Raw genomic sequence first — 20,371 nt, forward strand, 5'->3', positions numbered from 1 at the left:
CAATTTGACTTTAATGGAGTTATGCGCGTTGGCGCTGATTGAGGACCTGACCTATGTGAGGGATGTCAACGTGCATAATCACGCCAGAATACGATGCCTGTCATTTATCGTTTGCACCAGTCAGCCAGGAACCCCCTCACCCGGGTGCTGTGGAGATATGGAATAAAATAATCTCTTTGCAAAGAGCTTACAATTTTGGAGTAAGCACAAACATTTAAGCCTTGAAGGGAAGGGAGAGAAACGACATTGCTCCTAGCCCTTGTTTCCTAGCAGGCCTGTATTCATCGACCGCGAACCTTAATACAGTTTTCACTCCACTTGTCAATTGTTAAGATAGATGTGGGGGCTGTCAACAAAATGTTACAGTTGAAATGACCCAGCTAGAAATAATAGACTATGAAACATCAAAGTAGTCATAATACTCTAAACCATCACAGAGGAATACATTCGGCCCTTTCGTTTTTAATGGTCCTTCAGGTGTCCTTTGGCATACAGGACAGTTTGGGGGAGATTTCCCTGTCCCAGCTTCAGAAGTTTCTGCACCGGGTTGCTGGAGGGAGCAACCACAGCCTCCCTGTGCATCCCCGGGGGAGAAACGCGCACCCCGAGCAGCAAGTTCATCTGGCTTGTCTCTGACACCGGTTTTTGGACAAGGTGCCGTGCCGGCTGGAGGTGACCACCTCTCCACCACCAGGCAAGAGGTGGTGGGGCGAGATGTCTTCTCGCTCGGGGACAGCAGGCTCCTACCGCTGGCGGGGGGGCACCCATAGTGCGGTGCTGGGCACAAAGGGGTCCGTCCGACCCACCCGTCTCTTTTGGGTGCTGGCACAAAGCAGTGGTGCGTTCCTTACAGAGACGGTGGGAAACCAAAGGGAACACCTTGAGAGCAGATCAGAACTAAAGCCCACCACGTTTACCCGGCTGGATGTGAGCTGGGGAACTCGGGAGCACCTTCAAAGCATATTTCACTTTACAATCAGAGGGGGTTTTTTGCAGAGCAGAGGGGTTTCTTGTCAGCTTGTCCATCTGCCCGGTGTCCCAAGAGGCCCATGTGGGGAAACACGTGCCATCGGGTTCCCACTGCAATCCTATGGGGGGAGCAACTCCCACCCAGGTCAAGATGATTCTCAGTGGGGCTTCACTGACACATCAGACCTTCTCCTAGAGGCTCCCGTTTGTTTCCAAGAGAGTTTTCCATCCAATGCCTACTTTCAAGAGCTGCCAAGACAGTACCGAGATTGCTCATCTCTCTACCGGGTTTTGGGTCTGAGCAGTGAAGAGCTTGGCCACGGGGGATTTTAATAAACCGAAATGCCCTATATGTTTAACAGAGAGGAATAGAAGCATCAACTTTTTTTTGGTATGCTCAAAGGTAAAATGCTGCAGCTCCTACAATAGCAAATCTGCAACTGGAGAGGACCTGAACTGATAGATTCAGGTCTAGTCCTAGATACCAGTGGAGCAGTCAGTGGACACCCCTCTGTGTGCTTATGGGACCTCATCAGACAATGCCACTGGCACTGAAATTGTGTTGTGACCTTCAATAACCTTTTTTCTGCTTGCTTTTTTTTTTTTTTTAAATAATTAAAATTACAAATGAAAGTAGCAGGCGACAGTCACATAAAAGGGGTCGAGCACAGAAGCATTCATTTACAAAATCTCCCCATGCACTTAGGAACGCAGCTATTTCTTTTATCCATTCGGATGGCCAGATCCTTCCAGATAATGACAGGGCTGCACGGGGTTTTTTTTCTAAATATGTCAGCGGAGGACCGCGATGCTGGGAGATGGGAGCCCGCACCGGAGCAGTCCGTCCCCTGGGAGTGCCTGCCCTGGCCGGCAGTGCTCGCCGGGCTGAGCACAGTCTTACGGGGAAAACCTCCCGGAGCTGGCAGCCTCGTAGAATCAACATCTCCCTGCCTGAGTGCAGCCTGAGACTGGAAATATAACTCTGGGAAATCTGCCTTTTTTTTTAGGGGGGGGGGGGATGCTGCTCTGAAGAGGGATTTACCCCATCAATGGACCTCCCGGGGACCCGCAGCTCGGGAAAGATGCTCCCCGTAACCCCTCCGAGTTCGTCGCAGGGAGCCCAGTAGAGCCAAAGATAAGTTGTCCTGAATTAAATTAATTTCTGAGCTTGCGTCGGGCTAGTGGATTGACATCGCAATTCAGGTTCGCAAGGACTTCCCACGAAACAGAAGCCACTTTGTTAAAGTTGGTCATTCGCTACCGCGATAAAGTAATTAAAGCCTCCCAGTCGCTTTCTCCCCCTGCTGCTCCTTCTCTATGTACAAACATCAGGGCTCTGGCATAGACAGAGCTGTTGACACTTTGTCAGTGAAAATCCAGAACTGTGCGAGTAAGAGAAATGTTTTTCGGGGACTATAAATAGTTTTGCATTAAGGCAAATATATTCTGCCGCCTAAAATAGATTCACCTTGCAAACGGCTTAAGGACAGTTTCAGCGCCAGAGGAACGCCTTCAGACTCCGCTCAGGAGACAAAAACAGCCTTTTTCTCCCAAAAAAAGCAAACAAGACCAGCAGCCGGAGATTCCTCTGCTGCCACCCCCCCGCCTCGCTGCTCCCCACCGCCTGGCAGCATCCCGCTGTCCTTGGGTGTCAGCCTGGGAGACCACCCAGCATCCTTCCACCGAAAAAGGGACCTTAATTCATCCGGCTAACTTTTCCAATCATTTTTTCCGGCCTCTCGCAACACCCGTGCTCATTCCAGGGGTGAAAGGGATGAGGAAACTTTGGGGAGGGGGAGCAGCGACTTGCCACGACGGCTTGGAGCAGCGGGTTGCTTCTCCTTCGCTCCGAAGGGAATCACGCAGCCAGACAATGCAAACACCCTCTTTGCCAGGGCTGCAATGTGTTAACAGCACTTTCCCCTTGCTGCCAGAGCATCGTTTCGCTCCCTGCGTAGAAACACCAGTGCGGGGGGGAAGGGGGGAAGACGAGAAGCTGTCAGAAGAGGAAAAAATATTTTTAACTCACCTTTAGGCTGTGTGTTGGGTTGACGACGCAGACAAGTTGCCCGGCAGCTGAGAAAACCCTCTTTGCCTTGTAGTGCTGAAACCGCAGGTGAATGAGATCTAACACAGCCCCAAAGCACTGGGTGAAGAAAAGCATCACAACTTTTGGCGTTGCTGCTGCTGCTGCTGGCGGTGGGCTGGGGAAGCAGCGAGGGAGCCCCTGAGTCCTCGAGCCCGGGGAGGGAGTGCAGTCGGCGAGAGCTACGCTCCGGCACGGCTTAGCATGCCTTCATATTCATCATCAAAATAAGACGGGAAGAGGCTTGCAGCAGCGGGGCGGCCAATGGAAAGGACAGAAATGTTATCCTTGAGGTCCGGAGACAGCCAATAACGAATGCCTCCCCTCCAGAAATTCCCTGATGAATTGAGCCTGGTGGAGAATGTATTATTGAACATTACCATACATCAGCACATTGCATTTATCTTGTGATTACAGCCAGTCATACGTAAGGCTGTGGAGATGTGCAGGCAAAATTGATTGCTTAACGTCTCCATTTATTAATTGCCTTAATTTAACAAAAGAGCGCTCGGATACCGAAGCTAAATGTAAGGCGCGGGGAAGGAGCTCACCAGTGAAACTGTTAGAAAGTAGCAAAAATAGATTAAGCAGGCTGTGTTTTACTGAGGGAGAAAAATCAAATATGCAAAGAGAGTTACAGTTCCTTGCAGGGGTTAAACAGAAGTAGAGCTCGCTATATAAATAGATTCACGTCTGTACATTTGCAGGCTTTGATTTGGATTTTCACCACTCTGAAGTTTTCTAAATTGTATATTCTGCTACTTCACAAGGGTCCCAGAACACAAATAACATCCCCCCCCCCCCCCCCCCCCGCCTAAAAATAGGAGAGGTCAGGTCTCGGGTCTGGTGTAACTTGGAATAACTCCATTTAAAGTCAGCAATGTTTTCCTGATTTACACTTGCCGGTGGATCAGGTCCGTTGGACACAAAACATGGCAATTACTGGATGCTGGAACTATGAGAGCATAAAAAGGCACAGAGCATGCTTCTAAAAATAATGAAATACATGATGCATGAGAGCACACACACAGAGAAACTTGCACTGAGGGAAAAGTGGCTTCTAAATCAACAGAATAATTAAACATGCAGAAGGCTTTTGCTTGTCATTCATCTGCATATCGGTGGGCAGGAAATTGTGAATTAGCCATTAGATCATCCTAGGCATTAAAAAGGAATTAGGGAAGTGCAAGGAAAATAACACGCTTTTGTGTATTATTACCAGTGCGTATCTCTGTTGGTGGGCAGGGATCCTTTTCGAGCCATTGACTCTCATTAAACTTGAGTCCCCATAACCGGGTTTTCCGGGAGGTGACTGCGCCAAAGCAGCCGAGGGAATCAGAAAGCACATTCATTTCATGGGACAATCCTGTGTGATATGTTGCTCTGCTTGTTAATAAATCAAAGAGGGTTAATTTAATTAGCTCTCTGCCAGAACTTCCTATCAGGGTGCTATTTAGGCTTGCTAGCTAAGTACTCAGATGGCTTATTTAGCCTTGGTAATCCTTTTTTCCCTTCAAAGCAGAACAGATAAAAGTAGCTTTTCTTTCTTTTTTTTTTCTGCTTCTTTTTAAACGTGAGCCCCGCGCCGGGGGGTGAGGCTGCTGCCTCCGTACAGCACAGGCTTCAGCCTGGGACTGGATTGTCACAACTGCCTCTTCCTAAATCAATACTGCAATACTGGCTCTGCCAGACTGCAGAGAGCCTGTGCGTAAAAAAAAATAGAAAAGGAGGCCTGCGTAGATAAATAAGTGGGAAATTGTGAATGCTGGAACAGCTGACAACACAACCCCTCCCCAAAACATTAAAGAGGGGAGGAATATGTATCTTTCAGTTCTTAACATTGGCTTGTAAATGAGAACGGGATAATTTTTGCAGCACTGAGACACACTTTGAGAATATCTGCAGTCAGACTTGAGGACAAGTGAGTGAAATGATTTGCTTAAATGTATCCTTTCCTCCGTTCCCAAAGTAACTGTGAGCATCCAGCTATTTATTATTTACTTCTTCCTGATTTGTAGTTGGTAGCTGCACAAACACTTTATACCAGCAAATTTCAGCCTGTAAGTTAACAGTGCAATTATTCTGCCATCAGAGCCTTAAACGAGCGAAAGGTCCTTGCTATTTACGTTCGTTATTGCCACCTAAATCCCCTGGGATTATTTCTGTTTGACCGATCGACTCAACTGAAAGCCTAGGTTTGGGGGGGGCATGAACACGTCCGTGGGCAGCGGAGACGGCACCCCTCCTCCCCGCTGTCCAGCCAGCCTTGGGGCTGTGGCAGTGCCACGGTCCAGCCACCCTGAGACCCATCTGCCTTTCTGGGGGGGCAGGAGAGGTGTCCCTGATGCCACAGGAGCACGGGGACATCTTCAACCTAAATATACATCCTGGGCACTGGGCTGGTATACGAGAAGGTTGTTGTTCTTGCGAAGAAAAGACCACTTTCGAGGGTGGGCAAGGGAGCTTTGCCGTGCCCAAATCCCCACATGCGTCCGTGCCCGTCTCGCTTTCTACGTACGACCTTCTGAGGAGCGTCTCCCTGCCAGCAGTATTTGTGGGAAAGGACGAAAACGAGCGCTCAGCGCATCTGAAGGTAACTCCTGCTCACTGCGCGAGTTATGTTCACGGCGACGCTTTTGGAAAATGTTTTGTCGCCCATATTGTTCACGTCCCGAGACCCACACGCAGCGCACGACTTAGCCCCGGCTGGACAAAGGGACCCTACACCCACCCCGCCACAGCAGCTGGCCGCGCACGCAGCTTCGCTTGCAGGCAAAAAGCTCAGCGGTGTGGTCTAGCGTGCGGGTGTGGATCCAGGTCTTTCTTCTGCTTTTGCACACAGGGGCTCTCAGCCAGCGCGACTCCATTAATTTGAGTTCTCGGTGGTCTCATCCAGGCTTGGGGATGCAAGGTCTGCTGTCCCACCTGGGCTCAAACCACGGAGCGGGTCCTCGACGGCATTATTTTGCTGTGTGGATGCAGCCAGAGAGAGGAGGGATGAGTCCACGTGCAAGGGGCACTTGATGAATCCCATTTAACTGCTGGTTGCAAATTTCTGGCGACTGTAGCCGTTATTTCCAAGACAGTTAATTCTGTAACATGCAAGTGTGACATGGGAAAAGGCCATAGGCTAAATCTTCATTAGGATTCAGATTTTGCCAAATTAACTGCTCTAGTGGCATCACCGTAATACGCATGGGATTATAATGCTCTAACAGCTCAGCTGCTGGTGCAGCTGCATCAGGTTAGCACGATAATAGGATCAGCTAGACATAAAAACTGGTCGCAGTGGTGCTAGGTTTCCAGTTTGCCTCCTTGGCTTTTGGTCTGTGCTGCTGAGGTGAAAGGGAAACGCTCGTGGGAAACCGTGGCTGTCCAGGCACTGTGCGACTTGGCAGGACAACAGCCTGGGAGAGGCATCGTTTCCAAACTCACCATTAAATCGCAGGGCTTGGGTTTCGATCGGATTTCTTTACTGGGCACTGTTGGGGGTGACCTTCCTACATGCTGCTCTCTCTCCTTCCCTGCCCTCCCCAGACCCCACAGAGAATCCAAGTCCCTTCTCATCCCTACTTGTATAAACCCGGGTGGGCACCTCTCGCTGACATCCCCAGGATGACTCCCACGCAGACGGCACCGGGTTGCCCTCCGTTACCAACAGCCGTAGGGGAAACCTAACCTGCCTCGGACAACGCCGGCACTAGTCTTTATCCCAGGGATGCTGGGATGCTGTTGAGAGCATCATTGGTATCCGTTCAGGCACATTACCAGCCTGCTTGTGCGGCCCCGTTGCTGACTGCCTGTAGGATTTCTGGCAGCGCCGGCTGACGCGGGACGTAATCTGCCTCCGCTACTTATATTTCCCTGGGGCAGGGAAGGACCCCTTTTACACCCTCAGCCCTCCTTCTAGGGGTGCTAGTTGGCTTTTTAAACAGGTCCCTGCCACCTTCTGGGCAAGGTGCGAGTCCATTTTCTGCCTGGCTGGGGGCTGGAGGAGGAGGACCCATGCCAACTAGGCACCTCTCCTGTGCTTGTCTACCTCTGAGTGCATCAGCCCAGCTCCTTTTGTAGGCTTGAGGGGAATGGGGCGTACTGAGGATGCATTTCCCCTGACCTGGCTGGGACATCAGGCAGTTTTCTACATCCTTTGGATGTACACCCAACGTATGAAGCTTCGTCTGCTCTCCTGGGTCTCACGGCAGGTTTTGAGGAGAGGTGTTTGCACTGCCAGTTATCATTTCCCTCTGTTGTCCACCAGACCTCTTAAGCAAGAAGATAAGAAACGCCTCACTAGCTCAGTGCAATGGTCCCCCAGCCCAGCACCCTGTCCCCAGCAGCGACTACAGGAGATGGCATTTCGAGCCAGCTTGTAGGCAGGGGCCACCACCCGTCATATTGGGGCATTGGAAGGCACATCCCTGGGGAAGCAGAACCAGCGGTTTTTAAAACTGGGAGAAGAGTCGTAGCCCTCCAGCCTGCCCCCTGTAAAGCACACGTCACTTCATACCAACTGCCTTGGGCTTTGGTTGGAGCCCATCCTTTCCAAAAAGCCTGGCTTTGAAGTTTCCCACGAAGGACACCGGTGGCACCTCCTGGTAAGTTCTTCCAAAGGTTATTTATCTTCACCACTAGCATTTTTTATCATATTTCCAGTCTGAATTATTTTCCTGCATACGCTTCTGCCTGCAGAAAGTCATTGTGCTTTCCCTTGCTGAGCTGGGGCAGCCTCTGCCATCACAGCCCTTCTCCATGTGAAGACACAGTTTTTGCCCAAAACCTCCTTCAGCAAACCCGACAGACAAATAGTGTTTCCTTTGCAGAGCACCTTTCTTGCCCACGAGCAGGTCACTCTTGCAGCTTCTCTATGCATTTTCTTCACCTCCTCATCTCTTCTTGAGCCTGATCCGCTCCTCGCCGCTGATGTGTGCAGAAGCCAAACGACCCACTTGGCTCACCGCATCACGGAGCACTGGTTACAGGTGTGACACATCCCCTCCTTTGGGTCTTCATTCCCACACCTCCTTTTTTCTTGCAGGACAGATTTCACACCACTTCAGCCCAGCTACGTGGGAGCCAGAGCTGCTGGCGGACAGGAAGGAGAACTGCAAACTTCCCCGGAAAATGCATGGAAGTACTCCCTCCTCTCGTCTTCTCTGGTGCCTACAGTGATGAGAGGCAAAAACATCAGCGAATCTTTTTTCCTCTTTTAAAAGATGATCTGTTTTTTCAAAAGCAAAGTGCTGTCAAAAGTTATTGGCTTTACCAAAGTACTTTATTTATTTGTGGTGAATTATTTTGCCAAATATGCTTTCAAAAATCCATTTTGACTCCATGCAGCGATATAAGCAATAGCAAGCCCCGGAATTGTATGGATGCTTTAAGCAGAAACTGATCTTAAACGTCTCAACAATTTTCATTTTCTCAAAAGGACAGCTTTTATTGGGCAAGGACTATCAAAAGCAGTCTTTAAATCAGTTAAATAACATGCCTATTAAGATACCAGCGATAAATGCCACAGATAATCTTACAAAACTAGGGAGAAAACAGAATTTTCTGAACTGGAACCAATTTCACAATTCTGAGGTTCTTCCCGACATTTCCTCAGCGCTGCCTTTCTCCTCCCCCTGGGCAGCTCGCCTTCAACCGTGCGTGGTCATCGCCCTCAGAGCTACTTTGCAATGCTGCACGTCCAACACCATCGCTGGAATAACCGGAGATGCATCTGGTCATCGTTCACGCGCTTGGGCCACGTCTCCCCCATCTGTCACAGGGCAAAAGTCATTTCTGCACCCCCCGGCTCCCTGCAGAGCATCGTCAACGCACAGCTGCTGAGCTGGGCTCTTTTCTGCTAATCTCCCTTCGGCAGAAACTTACATTTCCCTCCGGTATTGAAGGACACTAATATGGCAAGAGGTGTTTTTCTTTTATTCCTTCCAAAGCCATCCTTCCTACATTATTATTAGCAGTACATGAGTTTTCTAGTTGCTGGGTCAAGAGGGGAATTCTTCATTTCTCCTTGGGGGACATCTGCTGCCTAGGGAAAAAGTTTGCTGCCTCCACCTTCTTAATTTTGTCCTTTCACACCGCTGCATTCGGTATGCTCTCCCTTCCCCTGCTTGCTTATTAACGGGAGAGTTTATGGCAATATCTCACGCCACTTCTCTCTGCAAATGTTATACCCGAGAGAGCACCTCCTTTAACTCTCACCAGCAAGCCAGCAGCTCAATAAAGACACTTTACATTTTCATGCTGTTATTAGATAAAGTAACTGCCATCATTTCCTATTCATAGTGGCTGCCCGGTGCCCACATTACCATAGGGATGTATTGCTTTCAATCCCAGCCTAACACAGTGCCCAGCCGAGAGTCCTGCTGCCCCGGGCCATACCGGCACGGCGGGGTGGATGGACCATAGCCGCCTCGGTCGCCTTGTATCAGACAGAAAAAGCACCAGGAGCCAGTAGTGACGGATGGAGAAGGCTCCTTTTCCTGCTGACAGCCCGGACAGTGGCTTGTTCAGAGGCAGCCTCTAATTCTGAGCAGGTTTTAAGGGCTGGGGAGTTTCTCGTTTGCCAGGGAGCCCGCCGGAGAGGCTGTTTCTGGTCACGCACCGCGGGCTGGCGTTTCGGTCCGCGAGCCGCGCTCAGCCGGAGGAAGCGGCAGTCAGCGACGCGGACTGGCGGCAGCACCGTTGTCACCCTTTAATCTCCTTGGTGTGCTCTCAGCTCCGGCGCTGGTTTGTAATCAGGATGCTGGGGGCCTCCCTAGGAGCCCGCCAGAGTCACGACGGGGTTTTTTTTGGTTTTTTTTTTTTTTTTTTCCTTCGCTCCAACTGCTTGAAAACAGACGCAGAGACGCGTGCGCGGAGGAGATGTGTGAAGGACGGGGAGGTAGCGGGGATGAGACAGACTTGCCGCGCTCACGTCAAAGCGTGAGTGGGTTCTGGGCGTGCAGACGAGCCCTGCTGAACCGGGTCGTGCTGCTCCTGCCTCCCCCGCGGAGGAGTGCCTGGGCATTGAAGAGGTGGAGGGCTGCATCCAAATGACCCAGCAAGGCAGACTGAAATCCCTGCTCTTCTGGATCACGAGAATGAAAAATAATTCAGGCTTGCTTCGGAGCTTTGGATCCTGCATCCATGTTTTCCTGGTCTTGGACTCTTCTCTCTTCAAAATCTGGTCGAGGCAGATTTAGGAGACGTTCGTCGAGGATTTTCCAGCCGTCAGAGGTGGCACACATCTTCCTCTAGTGGATGCCTATGCCTTAATTAGCCAGCTATGCCTCCTGAGACGGTGGGGAGAAACAGGTCTGGGGCATCTCAGGTTAAAGGAGATATCTAAAATGGGTTAGACGACTCACCACCTAAAAGTACCAAATCGCCTCCGTTGACAATACGCCTGTGACTCTCCCAGACGAAACACCACGCTCCTCCGTGACCAGGTGAGATGAATCCCAAGCCCAGCAAGCTGGGCATTGCCACACAAGCAGCGGCTCCAGTACGTGGCATCCTGCAACCCCAGAGAAGCCCCTTCACATCCCACCCGGGCAGTGGGTGCCGTGGCGGGGGCTTCTTCGGTGAGGACCTGGCCACCACATCCCCCTAGTGAAGGTCCCAGAGCCCAGGTGGCCCCAAATTAGTCTGGATACACACCAGTGCAAGAACTTCTGCGTCCTCTCCGGTCCTCATCCTGCTTTGGGCAGTGGGGCTCCCCATCGCCAGCCAAACCCTTCACCAACACAGACATGGGCTGGGGACTGTTGGACAAGCACCAACTAGGTCTAAATTTCAGACCCCTTTTCTAAATTTCTAAACCCTTTTCATAAAACGCTGGGACAGAGACCAGCAGTAGCCTCCCCTGCGGTCCTGCTGAGCCCAGGGACCAGCGCCACTATCTGAAGGTCTCACCAGCTCCTGCCACCTAAAGGCTCCCAGATCCCACTGATGACCACCGGCCAGGCGGAACACGTAGCCTTTCCAAATCTGTATTTCCTCCTTTGAAAAACGTGCCTGCCAATGCCGGTGTTGCTGAAGTATTGCTGCGAAGCTCAATTAGCTAATGGCACAGAGATTCGGAAAGCGACGTGGATGGGAGACAGTACTCGGTGCCAAGTGCTGTTAAGATGATTACCACGTCCCAGTGTCTCACCAGAGGCATCCATCCCTCGTGAGCTGCACGCTCTAACAGCTTGCCTTGACCACGTCCTTTCACATCTGTACGTGTGCCAACAGCCAGTGGCGTTTTTTTCAGCCCACAGATCGCTCAGGTTGAGCCCACCTAGCTCAGAGACGGTGCAGGGGCTCGTCTGCCCAGAAAGTGTGGACAGAAAGGGATGCTCAGTAAGAAGGGCCTCACCCGGAGCACCGAATCCTCTTCCCGTGTTCACACATGGTGCTCCCGTGACACTGGTGGCATTTGTAGAGAGGTAGCTGAACGCAGAATTTCACTCTTAGACCATTTATTGCACCTTCAGGATCTTCTCAGGAGGAAAAAAACAGAGGTGGCTAGTCCTCCCTGAAATGAATCTGGGGGCTGTCCTTCAGCTTAATGTACCCTTGCAATTATGCTGATGTCAGCAGAGACGAAGCAGGCTGGTGCCTGCCATCACCAGCTGGCCAGCACAGTGGAAGCCACCCAGCTATGTCCTGCGGCAACCATTTCTTCCTCTGCATCTGCACTAGCATCTTGTGGGCTGGAGACAGGCTGCGACGTCCAGGACCCACATCGCGTCTGTCTTGCCTTGATGATCAGGGCAAATAGCAAGGCGAGAAGCGCTGGGGAGGGACGTCAAAGTACGACCTCTTTTTACCTCTTCTTTGCATCACAGGTGGAAAAGTGATGCTGTGCCATGTTTCAGACGTGGTTGGAGTCAGGGGCAAGGCAGAAGATGTTGGTAGAGCAGGGGAGAGGGGCAGCGGGAGAGAGTTAGGGGACATGTGCCTGTAAATAATCCACCTTCCTCGTGTGGTAGAAGGAGATGTATCTGGAGTTATTAACCTTGGTTATAAACCCTCAATTCACTATTTCCTTGGAGCAAGCTGGCATAGCAACCCTTCACGCTGGTGGCCACGTCACCCCTCTGGGCGGGTGGGTTCTCACCGGTGTAGTTTTCAACAGTGCTTGAAATAAATTTAAAATACGTTGCGCTGGAAATGACAATGACCCAATAAATACTTGTGGCCACATCGCGCTCTCAGTTTCCCTGGAGAGCGTAGTTTTAATACTGACAGTGTTGCCTCTGTTTTCGGGCACAGCCACAGGACAGACCTTATTGTTTTTCTTCCTGCCTTTGTAAATTTAACTAAATTAATTTGATTTATATAGCCAATAAACAGGCACTTCTGTCCCCTGCTCTCAGACACAATTGTCAAATGGACTGTTCCTGCAGCCACCTCTCCGCCAATAATAACCACGTCTTTTAGCTGAAAATAATCATTTAAAGGGGCAACTGTCCTAATTGCCTAATGTCTTAATTCTGGGTCTGTTTTCCAGAGAATAACTAATGCTTTTCATAACGAGATGGGTTGTCGTCTCTGCGGATGCAACCACCTTCTTCCTGGAATGTTTTTCATGCCGGAGGACGCGGATGGAAACCGAGAGCAATATTGTCGGCACAAATCCCAGCTGACGCTACGCGTTTCTGACTGTGATCCAGCTATAACTCCCGAGAGGCGAGCAGAGCCTGACCTCGGCGCAGCCAGCAGAGATCAAGGCTGCGAGCTCCCAGCCTGGGCTTTAGCTCTGCTACTTTACGCTGAAGGGAAAACTCCCAGAGCCTCCTCTCCAAGAAGATTTTTCTGGCAAAGCAACTGTTTTGAGTTAAACGTCTCGATGCGAAAACATCCCTCTGCTGGCAGTAACAGCTGAGGGAGAGTTCCCAGTGTGATTTGTGTGTAATAGCACTGGGACTGAAACTGCGTGCGTTGCTAATCACGGCACATCAAAGAGTCAGGCAGTAATTTAAGGCTTGATTTCTTTTTTTTTTTTGGGGGGGGGGGCTCAGTGTTTCAATTTCTATTTGGCATTTCTTACCAAAAAAATCCGAGCCTTCAGTAAAACTGAGCGTCCAGAAAGCTCAACACAAAACCTAAAAGCAGGTTATCGAGACCAGCCTGACTATCTCTTGACCCGTTACTAGAAAATAAACAACTCCTGCGGATCTTTGGCCAGCAATTAGCTAGCGGGCAGAAAACGTGTCCTCCCTGAGCCCTTCCAGCCCTGCCGCTCACCCACCCAGCTATCGCCCTCAATCAAGGAAAGCCCCAGCAGAGCAGATGAGCCCTGACCTGTGGCCTCGAGGCCATCGTGCTCCGGCGCGGGCGGTCTTGAGAGGCTTCCTTCCAGACTGCACGCTGGTTTACATTTTAAATGGCAATTTATAAAACCGCGATACAGCTAACGCTGAAAACCCGACTCGTTCGAAAGCAATCCCTGTCGCGCAATGTGACAATGGCGCGCCTCGGGGTTTGCCTTCTGGTTTGGTTTTTTTTTTTTTAATGTAAAGATATCAAATGATCAGCTGACTCTCCCGGTGCTGTTTCACCTCTCTGTATGAAGCAAGCCCATCAGAGACACTTTTCTTAATTACTCAGCAATCCCACTGAGATTCATTTATCTCCAGGGTTAAAATATGCCAGGCATTTAAAGCGCAAACCAAATGATTGTATTAAAAGTTTGCCAGAAGGACTATCAGCATTTTATGTGTGTAACATCCCTGTTTGAACGATTGGGAAAGGTGGCTGTGATATATTCCGTTTAATTATTTCTTTTGATGGTTTTATAAATGTGCTCTCTACGATCTACAAGCAGTGTACATCTCGATTATATATGACATGTTTGTTTTTAACTAAAAGCAAATCAATAAAGAGACTCCACTTTTTGTTTAATGTTGCTATTGGATGGCTCCTCAATAAAAAACCCACAAATATTAGTTGAATCATAAGAATCCAAACAGGCTACTTAACAAAGCATAAAAAATAGATGCCGAGCCTTTGTTTTGGAATTAGATTCTAAACCGTGCCCCTGCATCTGAAATGCAAAGCAGCAGAGCTGGAGGATAAGGCACGAAGCAGCACCTTCACCCCTCCACCGGCTGGCACGGTGAATTTTTTTGAATCAAAGCTCGAGAGGAGCCGTCCTGCCTCGGAGAACACCCACCACCCACCCCGGCCCCACAGCCCGTCACAAGAAAGGAACGAGCCGTGATGAATTGCAGTCCCCAAGTTCAGATCAGGAATTTTTTTGTGGGGTTTTTTTTTGGGTTTTTTTTTTTTTTTTTTTTTTTGGATCTGAACCTCATTCAGCCCCTGGTCCAGCGTGCAGCCCGGGGGGGTTGCCACCTCGTTTGCGTTTCTTCCGTGCCTGCCGAGGGTGAGATGCCCCAATGCACAAGCGCGAGTGGGACAAAGTCGTGACGGAGGACCCGACCCTTCTCATGACCTTGGGTGCTAAATCCATTTCCTTCTAGCAATGAAAAAAAGCACTTTTTGGTTTCTCCGAAACACCGCCGGAGCAGGCTTGGCTCTTCCACCCCTGGCTGAGCCCGTGCGGGGCTGGAGCCCCTCGGCAGGAGGGCAGAGGTGCGGGCTTGGGGAACATCCCTCCAGTAAGACTGGGCACAGAGAGGGTCGGGGTGCTCCGGGGTGGGGAGCGCCCACGGCACCCCGATCTCAGCCGGAGGGACGCTCACAGCACCCACGGCACCCCGATCTCAGCCGGAGGGACGCTCACAGCACCCACGGCACCCCGATCTCAGCCGGAGGGACGCTCACAGCACCCACGCGGGTGTCCTCAAGCCCCTTGGCCAGTCCAGCCTTTCCCAGCCCACGCGTTTTCCTGACGTGATTTTTTTGCTCTCGCGGCTCCGCTCGCCTCCCGCTGCCGGCCTCGGGAGCGGTGATTTCTCGCCTCCTGGGGCATGTCTGGAAGGGGCCGCATCCATGGACGAGATGGACTTCTCCACCTCAAAGGTCAGGGCAAGGAGAGCGGTGGAGGAGGAGAACAGCACTCAGATGAGTTCACACTTAGCAGTTATTGCTGATATTACCGGTTTTCATCACGGGAGAGGTGAGCAAAGGAAAGGATTTAAATGGCTTTTGCTTCTTGTACATCTGATTTTTCCACCGTTTGCAGATCCCTTCAATTAATTTCTCCAGGAGAAGAGAAAGCCCTTCTAAGATCGTTTTCCAAGGCTTTGTAATTAATGTAAGCGGAGCCCTGAGGGGCGTTCGATTTGTGTTAGAGTGTCAGTCTCATTTACGGTTAATTTGGGACAGATCCACTCCACTTTGCTTTGCTGGACTGTAGCATGGAGTCAAATCTGTTTATGAGATGCACTTTATTACCAGCAGAGGTACCCTCAGGGCACTACATCAATTTACAAGTACTTAGTCGCTGCTTTCTCTTAACCCTCTGACTGCCAGCATATTTGCATTTTGTAAGTTAAATAAACAGTATTCGGTGGCTGACTGGGCCAAATAGCAATTTCTTTAGCTAGTGGATCCTAACGAACAAGATAGGAGTAAGGCAGACACCCATATCCTTGCAATAGTGTCATTGCACCGTGATTTTTGAGCTGAAGATCCCTGGGATCTCTATGTGACAGTGCAGGGGACAGAAAGGGCGGTCAGTAGTGACTATGAGAGCCTCCCCCTGCAGATGGACGCAGGGGTTGAGCGACCCATCGCTGCCTGCACAAAAAGTCTGGGCAGTGCTGGAAAAGAGCTTGGAAGAAAGCCCACATATCCCGAATTTCAGAGCTCTGCTCCCCTTTCCGGCTCCAGCCTTCTCCTGCTTCCTAGAGTCAGAAGTAAGTGAGGAATCGTTTAGCTGGTTTCACCCCGACACCGGAGCACCACGAAATCCCACCGGTCTCCGGGACGTTTAGACGATGCTGTGATCCTTCCGTGGGGGCTGAGCCAGGGACCGCTGATCCTTTGACCACGGCACCGTCCTTGTCGGTGGCAGAGAGGGAGAGGGGCATTTGGGGGAAAGGAGGCAAAATAAAGAGAAATGGAACAGCGTAAAAAAGGAGCTCAGGCTCAGGGGTGACTCGATCTGCTAGAGCGGAGAAGAAAATTGTCCCTGATGTCTTCCAGTGAAAAACAACTTTTCCACTCAATAAACATTTTCAAGAACACACTACTTTCAATGGTTTTTCATGATCTGAAAAGTTTTCACTGCCAAGAAACTCCCAAATGTTTCCATTTTTCAGACTCTGGGTTTCTCATGGAGAAACTTGAAAAAAACATCAGCACGGACAACAAAAGTCCCTAATTCCACAGGGAAAAAAAAAAAATCCCCATCATCTCCAGCTGCAGTCTAGAAACAACCCTGCAGACAGGACCCAGGAACAATTTCCCATCCTATTTGCTCACTTTGTTGGCAAGGAAAACTTTTCCCTTGGTTAGGGCTGCAGAACAGTCTTCCTCCTACATCCTCACAAGAGGGAGTAATGGTTACACCATGTAGCACGGGGCAGAGGCGATGACCCGGGGTCCTACGTCAAGGTCAGTCTTCTTCTAGACTCTCAACAGAAAATAACGTGAGAGAAATGGAGCACCACTGTAGCAGCTTTTGAGCCCTTTTTCTGCTCCAATCACACTTCGATGAAAGTTGGGGCAGGAAAATCCCAGAAGAGAGGGGCAATAAAACAGGGATCTGTAGGATCTATAAAGAGAGAGTGTCAAGAGGATTTAAATGGACAGCTTACATCAGATGGAGGAGTAAATGCGGTTAACAAGAAGCATTTTAAAGCCGATGGTAAATGACAACTATGTTCCTTTGCACCTTATTATTAAATCGTGTTGGATTAATCTGGCATTAAGTGGTATTTCTGTCTCTCTCCTCTGTCAGACAGATGCATCATTCTTGTGAAGCACTGGATGTGATGTGTTTCACATGAGCTTCAACCAGCAGCGTGGGATCAGCCTCTGTTTGTAGAGGTTAGAAATGGAGTCCTCTTCCCTACTGCTCTCATAGACTTTTTCTAGATACTACACGGGAAAAAAAATAGTTTGGAAAACTGAGACATTGACTGTTCAGATTCAGCTTGGCTGGTTCTGTTCTTCCAAATCAAAATCTGGCTATCTTGGAGAAATGTTCTCCTTGTGAAAATTGCAGTGTACCGTCACCAGACAAAATTGTGATGTTGCACCTTGGAGAAGGCAGTAATGAAGAGGTGACCCTCCAGGACACATTTTCTCAGGTGCTCTGGGATGTCTTGGGACATAAGGAGTGATGGGCCTCAGCTACACACAGAAACAAACAGGTCTTTTAAGAAAGTCCACTTTTATTACGGCCACACTGAAGAGTGAAAGGAACAGCCCTGTTGCTCCTGTGGAAGCAGCTCTAGACCTCTAAATGAAAAGTCATGGATTCTCTGCAAGATTTTCCACTGACCTCTCAGGTCATTTGGACAACTTTCAATTATTCCCTTCTGGACCTCAAAGCTGAACTAAAAAAAAAAGAAAGTTAAAATAGCAGCAATTCCTGCAAATTCTCCTGAGCTTTCTGGTATGGTCCTAGTAACATGTATTGGGAAGCAGAGAAAGACTGTATAAAGCATTTGGCATTGATTGAATATATGGATTGGTGATGTCTCAACTTCTGTTTTAATCTTTCCATTACCTACGGTATTTTTTACAGGGAAAGCCGTATTATTTAGAAAACAATTTCTATCAGCCTTCAAATAGATGAGAAGCTGCAGCATCTTAATGGAAGGTAAATTACTGGGGCTTTCACAGCCAGAGCCTCTCTCTGCTCTGATGGTTAACCATTTAGCACCTCCTCAGTCTGAACGTTGTTTTCCAAGTGAACGAGGATTTGGCAGAATTTGTGACAGCGTATTCAATAGTGGGACAAGCTTCTCCACTATGCCCAAGGGGGCTAAATTTTAAGCAGTGGGGAAATCCCATATGGGGAGAGCATCTGGCAGGGGAATGACTTGCAGGGTCTGCGCATCGGCGGGCCACCCCATCTACCAGCGCCTATGGCCCCAGTCCTGATGATGGCCACCCCTTGGCTACCAGACGGGGGCTTTTGGCCACCGGGGTAATTCGGGTGGTCTGTCCCCACCTCCCTCCCCTGAAGCAAATGAGCAATTTCACTTGAGCGCCAAAATCGGATTCCAGCCGAGGTGTCTAGGTGGGGAAGGCAATTGCTTTAATCCATTAAGCTACTTTAGCTCCCCGTCTTTATCTGAAACTCACAGACAGAAAGCGTCACTGGGAACTTGACGGACTTAACTACTTAGTGCAATCAGCATTCCTGGGTGCAGATTGGGGTTTCTCGGTTACCTTGCTTAAAAGGGAAACAGCCACAAAGAAAAGGCTCTATTACAACTTTGGATGCACCATTTCGGAACCAAAGCCTCATCAGACAATCTGTGCCAGCCAAAAAGCATCTCAGAAGAGGATGGGGACAGGAGTGGTGTGGGGTGTTTGATCTGAAAATGGCTGCAAGCCTGAAAGCCCGTCTGTTTTTAAAAGCCAAGCAAATCCAACACAAACACTAAAAAGCGTGGAGCCGGTTAAATCAGTCGGACTGCCAGCAGACACTGGTGTGACATGTTGATTTTCCTGTCTCTCCCTGTTATTTGGTAAACCACAGAGCCTTCCCACACCTCTGCGCTGAATCCAGCTGTCACAGGTCCGTAATTTAAGGTGCTCACCGGCATCGCGGTGTTTGGATGACTGTGAGCGGTGCCACGCGTAATGCAAGTCGCTTTTGGCATCATGCTTTTAAAGTCCCCCCCGTCCAGGCTATTATTGTGCTTAGATTTTGACAAGGGGGAACGCTAAAACCCACCTCCAGCTCTGCCTGTGGGTGGGCAGCAGGCACCGATGCTCAGCTGAACCCCCCCCCCCTTCATCCTCCATCCTGCATCCTTGTACTGCCTCAGCCCCAAATTTCCACCCCCAAAGTCACGGAGGAGACTGGGGAGAATTGGGGAAAGGACGAGGAGCTGGCACTGAGCGTGGGGGCAGGTCCCCAGGCTCTCAGCAGCAGCAGGACCCTGTCCCCAGGGCTGTGTTTTGGGATGCTTCATCCCCACCCCAGGGCCTTTCTCAAAAGCATCTTGAAACCTTGACCAGGTTTCACCTGGTCCACGTGCCACCCCCACCACGCCAGCCGGCTTGACACAAAACCTAAAATGCTTCATTACCCTTCACGAGGTTATTAAAGGCAATGAAGTGGGGGACTCCGGGAGGTGAAGGCTGCTTCCAGTGTCGCTAAATCAGGGAGGGGTGTAACAGCTGAACGACGTGCCCTCTTACAAGGCTTTGAAAGTCAAAGGCAGAGGCACCGGGAAGATTTATTCCCATATGGGTCTTTATAATCCACCCGGACATTTTCTTCCATAAGGGGTCCCTTCCACATTTTGCTCTGACACCCTGCCCGGGTGCCAGGGTGCCCAGTTCGCTCCCTTCATTCCCTGGATCAGGATACGTCTGATCTTCGGCAGCTTCACCCCAGCCTGTGTTTTACTGGGGAATAACGTTCTGCCCCTATGTCCGCCGAGTCCGTCTCGAAACAGTGGTCACTACCCAGAGCTTCCCTTCATCCATCCCTCCTGAATTCTTTTTTCCTTGCACATGCATCCCTGTTTCTTTGGGGGTTTTTTAACTGTTTTTTCCCCTCATTCTTTTTCCCCTGCAAGTTGCCGATTTCTGGATTTTCTGGCCCTTCTCTCACCTTAGGGTCAGGGCTTTGTTCTTTCCCTAGGACTTAGGCTGGCAGAAGAGACAGACCGGCTGGGGGAGAGATCACAGCCGCTTGCGGAATAATTTCCTCATTTATATAGCCCTGAGTCCAGCTCCAGGCCTGAGGACAACACAGCTTTCCCTGCGTTTCTCTCATCACCCGCAAAGAAAGTCTCCAACTGTTTCCTAACCCCACGGCTGTTACAAATGTACCCCCAAAGCTGAGATGTACCGTGATTTAGAGGGGTTTTATTCCACAACCCAGGCTCTGTTCCCCAGACCCAGGGCACTGCTGGCTGATGGTTTAATGTTAATAGCCGCGTGGATGAGAACCAGGAGTAAATTGAAGGCCCCCTTGAAAACAGGGGAAACAGATGTTCGGAAGGCTCACACTCCTCATCGTTAACTTCAGAATGTAAATGCCTGATAATTCCTCATTTTATTGCCCAGCCTCACGCTCAATGTCAGAGAGAACAATCCTGCAGGGATGCTCCATACATCAGCTCTGAAGGTCGCGGCGGTGGTGGAAACGTACCTAAACTGGAGAGGGGAAAGGAGGCGGCTGTCGCAGCCGGTGGGCTGTGGTTGGGAAAAAAAAAAAGGTCTCCTGAGCGGCTG

The 20,371-nt window shown here is 50.1% G+C and overlaps 1 protein-coding gene across 1 annotated transcript in view; it reads right to left on the reverse strand.

Moving 5' to 3' along the window:
* SIAH3 (siah E3 ubiquitin protein ligase family member 3) overlaps window positions 1-3,403 on the reverse strand; it is a 46,899-nt gene extending 43,496 nt beyond the window's left edge. The window contains exon 1 of the mRNA XM_030036713.2: window positions 2,999-3,403. Coding sequence (XP_029892573.1) covers window positions 2,999-3,133 — 135 coding nt within the window. The 5' untranslated portion in view covers window positions 3,134-3,403. The remainder of the gene's footprint in view (window positions 1-2,998) is intronic.
* Between the last annotated feature and the right edge of the window lie 16,968 nt (window positions 3,404-20,371).

This window comes from Aquila chrysaetos, chromosome 14 (assembly GCF_900496995.4).
Source record: "Aquila chrysaetos chrysaetos chromosome 14, bAquChr1.4, whole genome shotgun sequence".
Lineage (NCBI taxonomy): Eukaryota > Metazoa > Chordata > Aves > Accipitriformes > Accipitridae > Aquila > Aquila chrysaetos.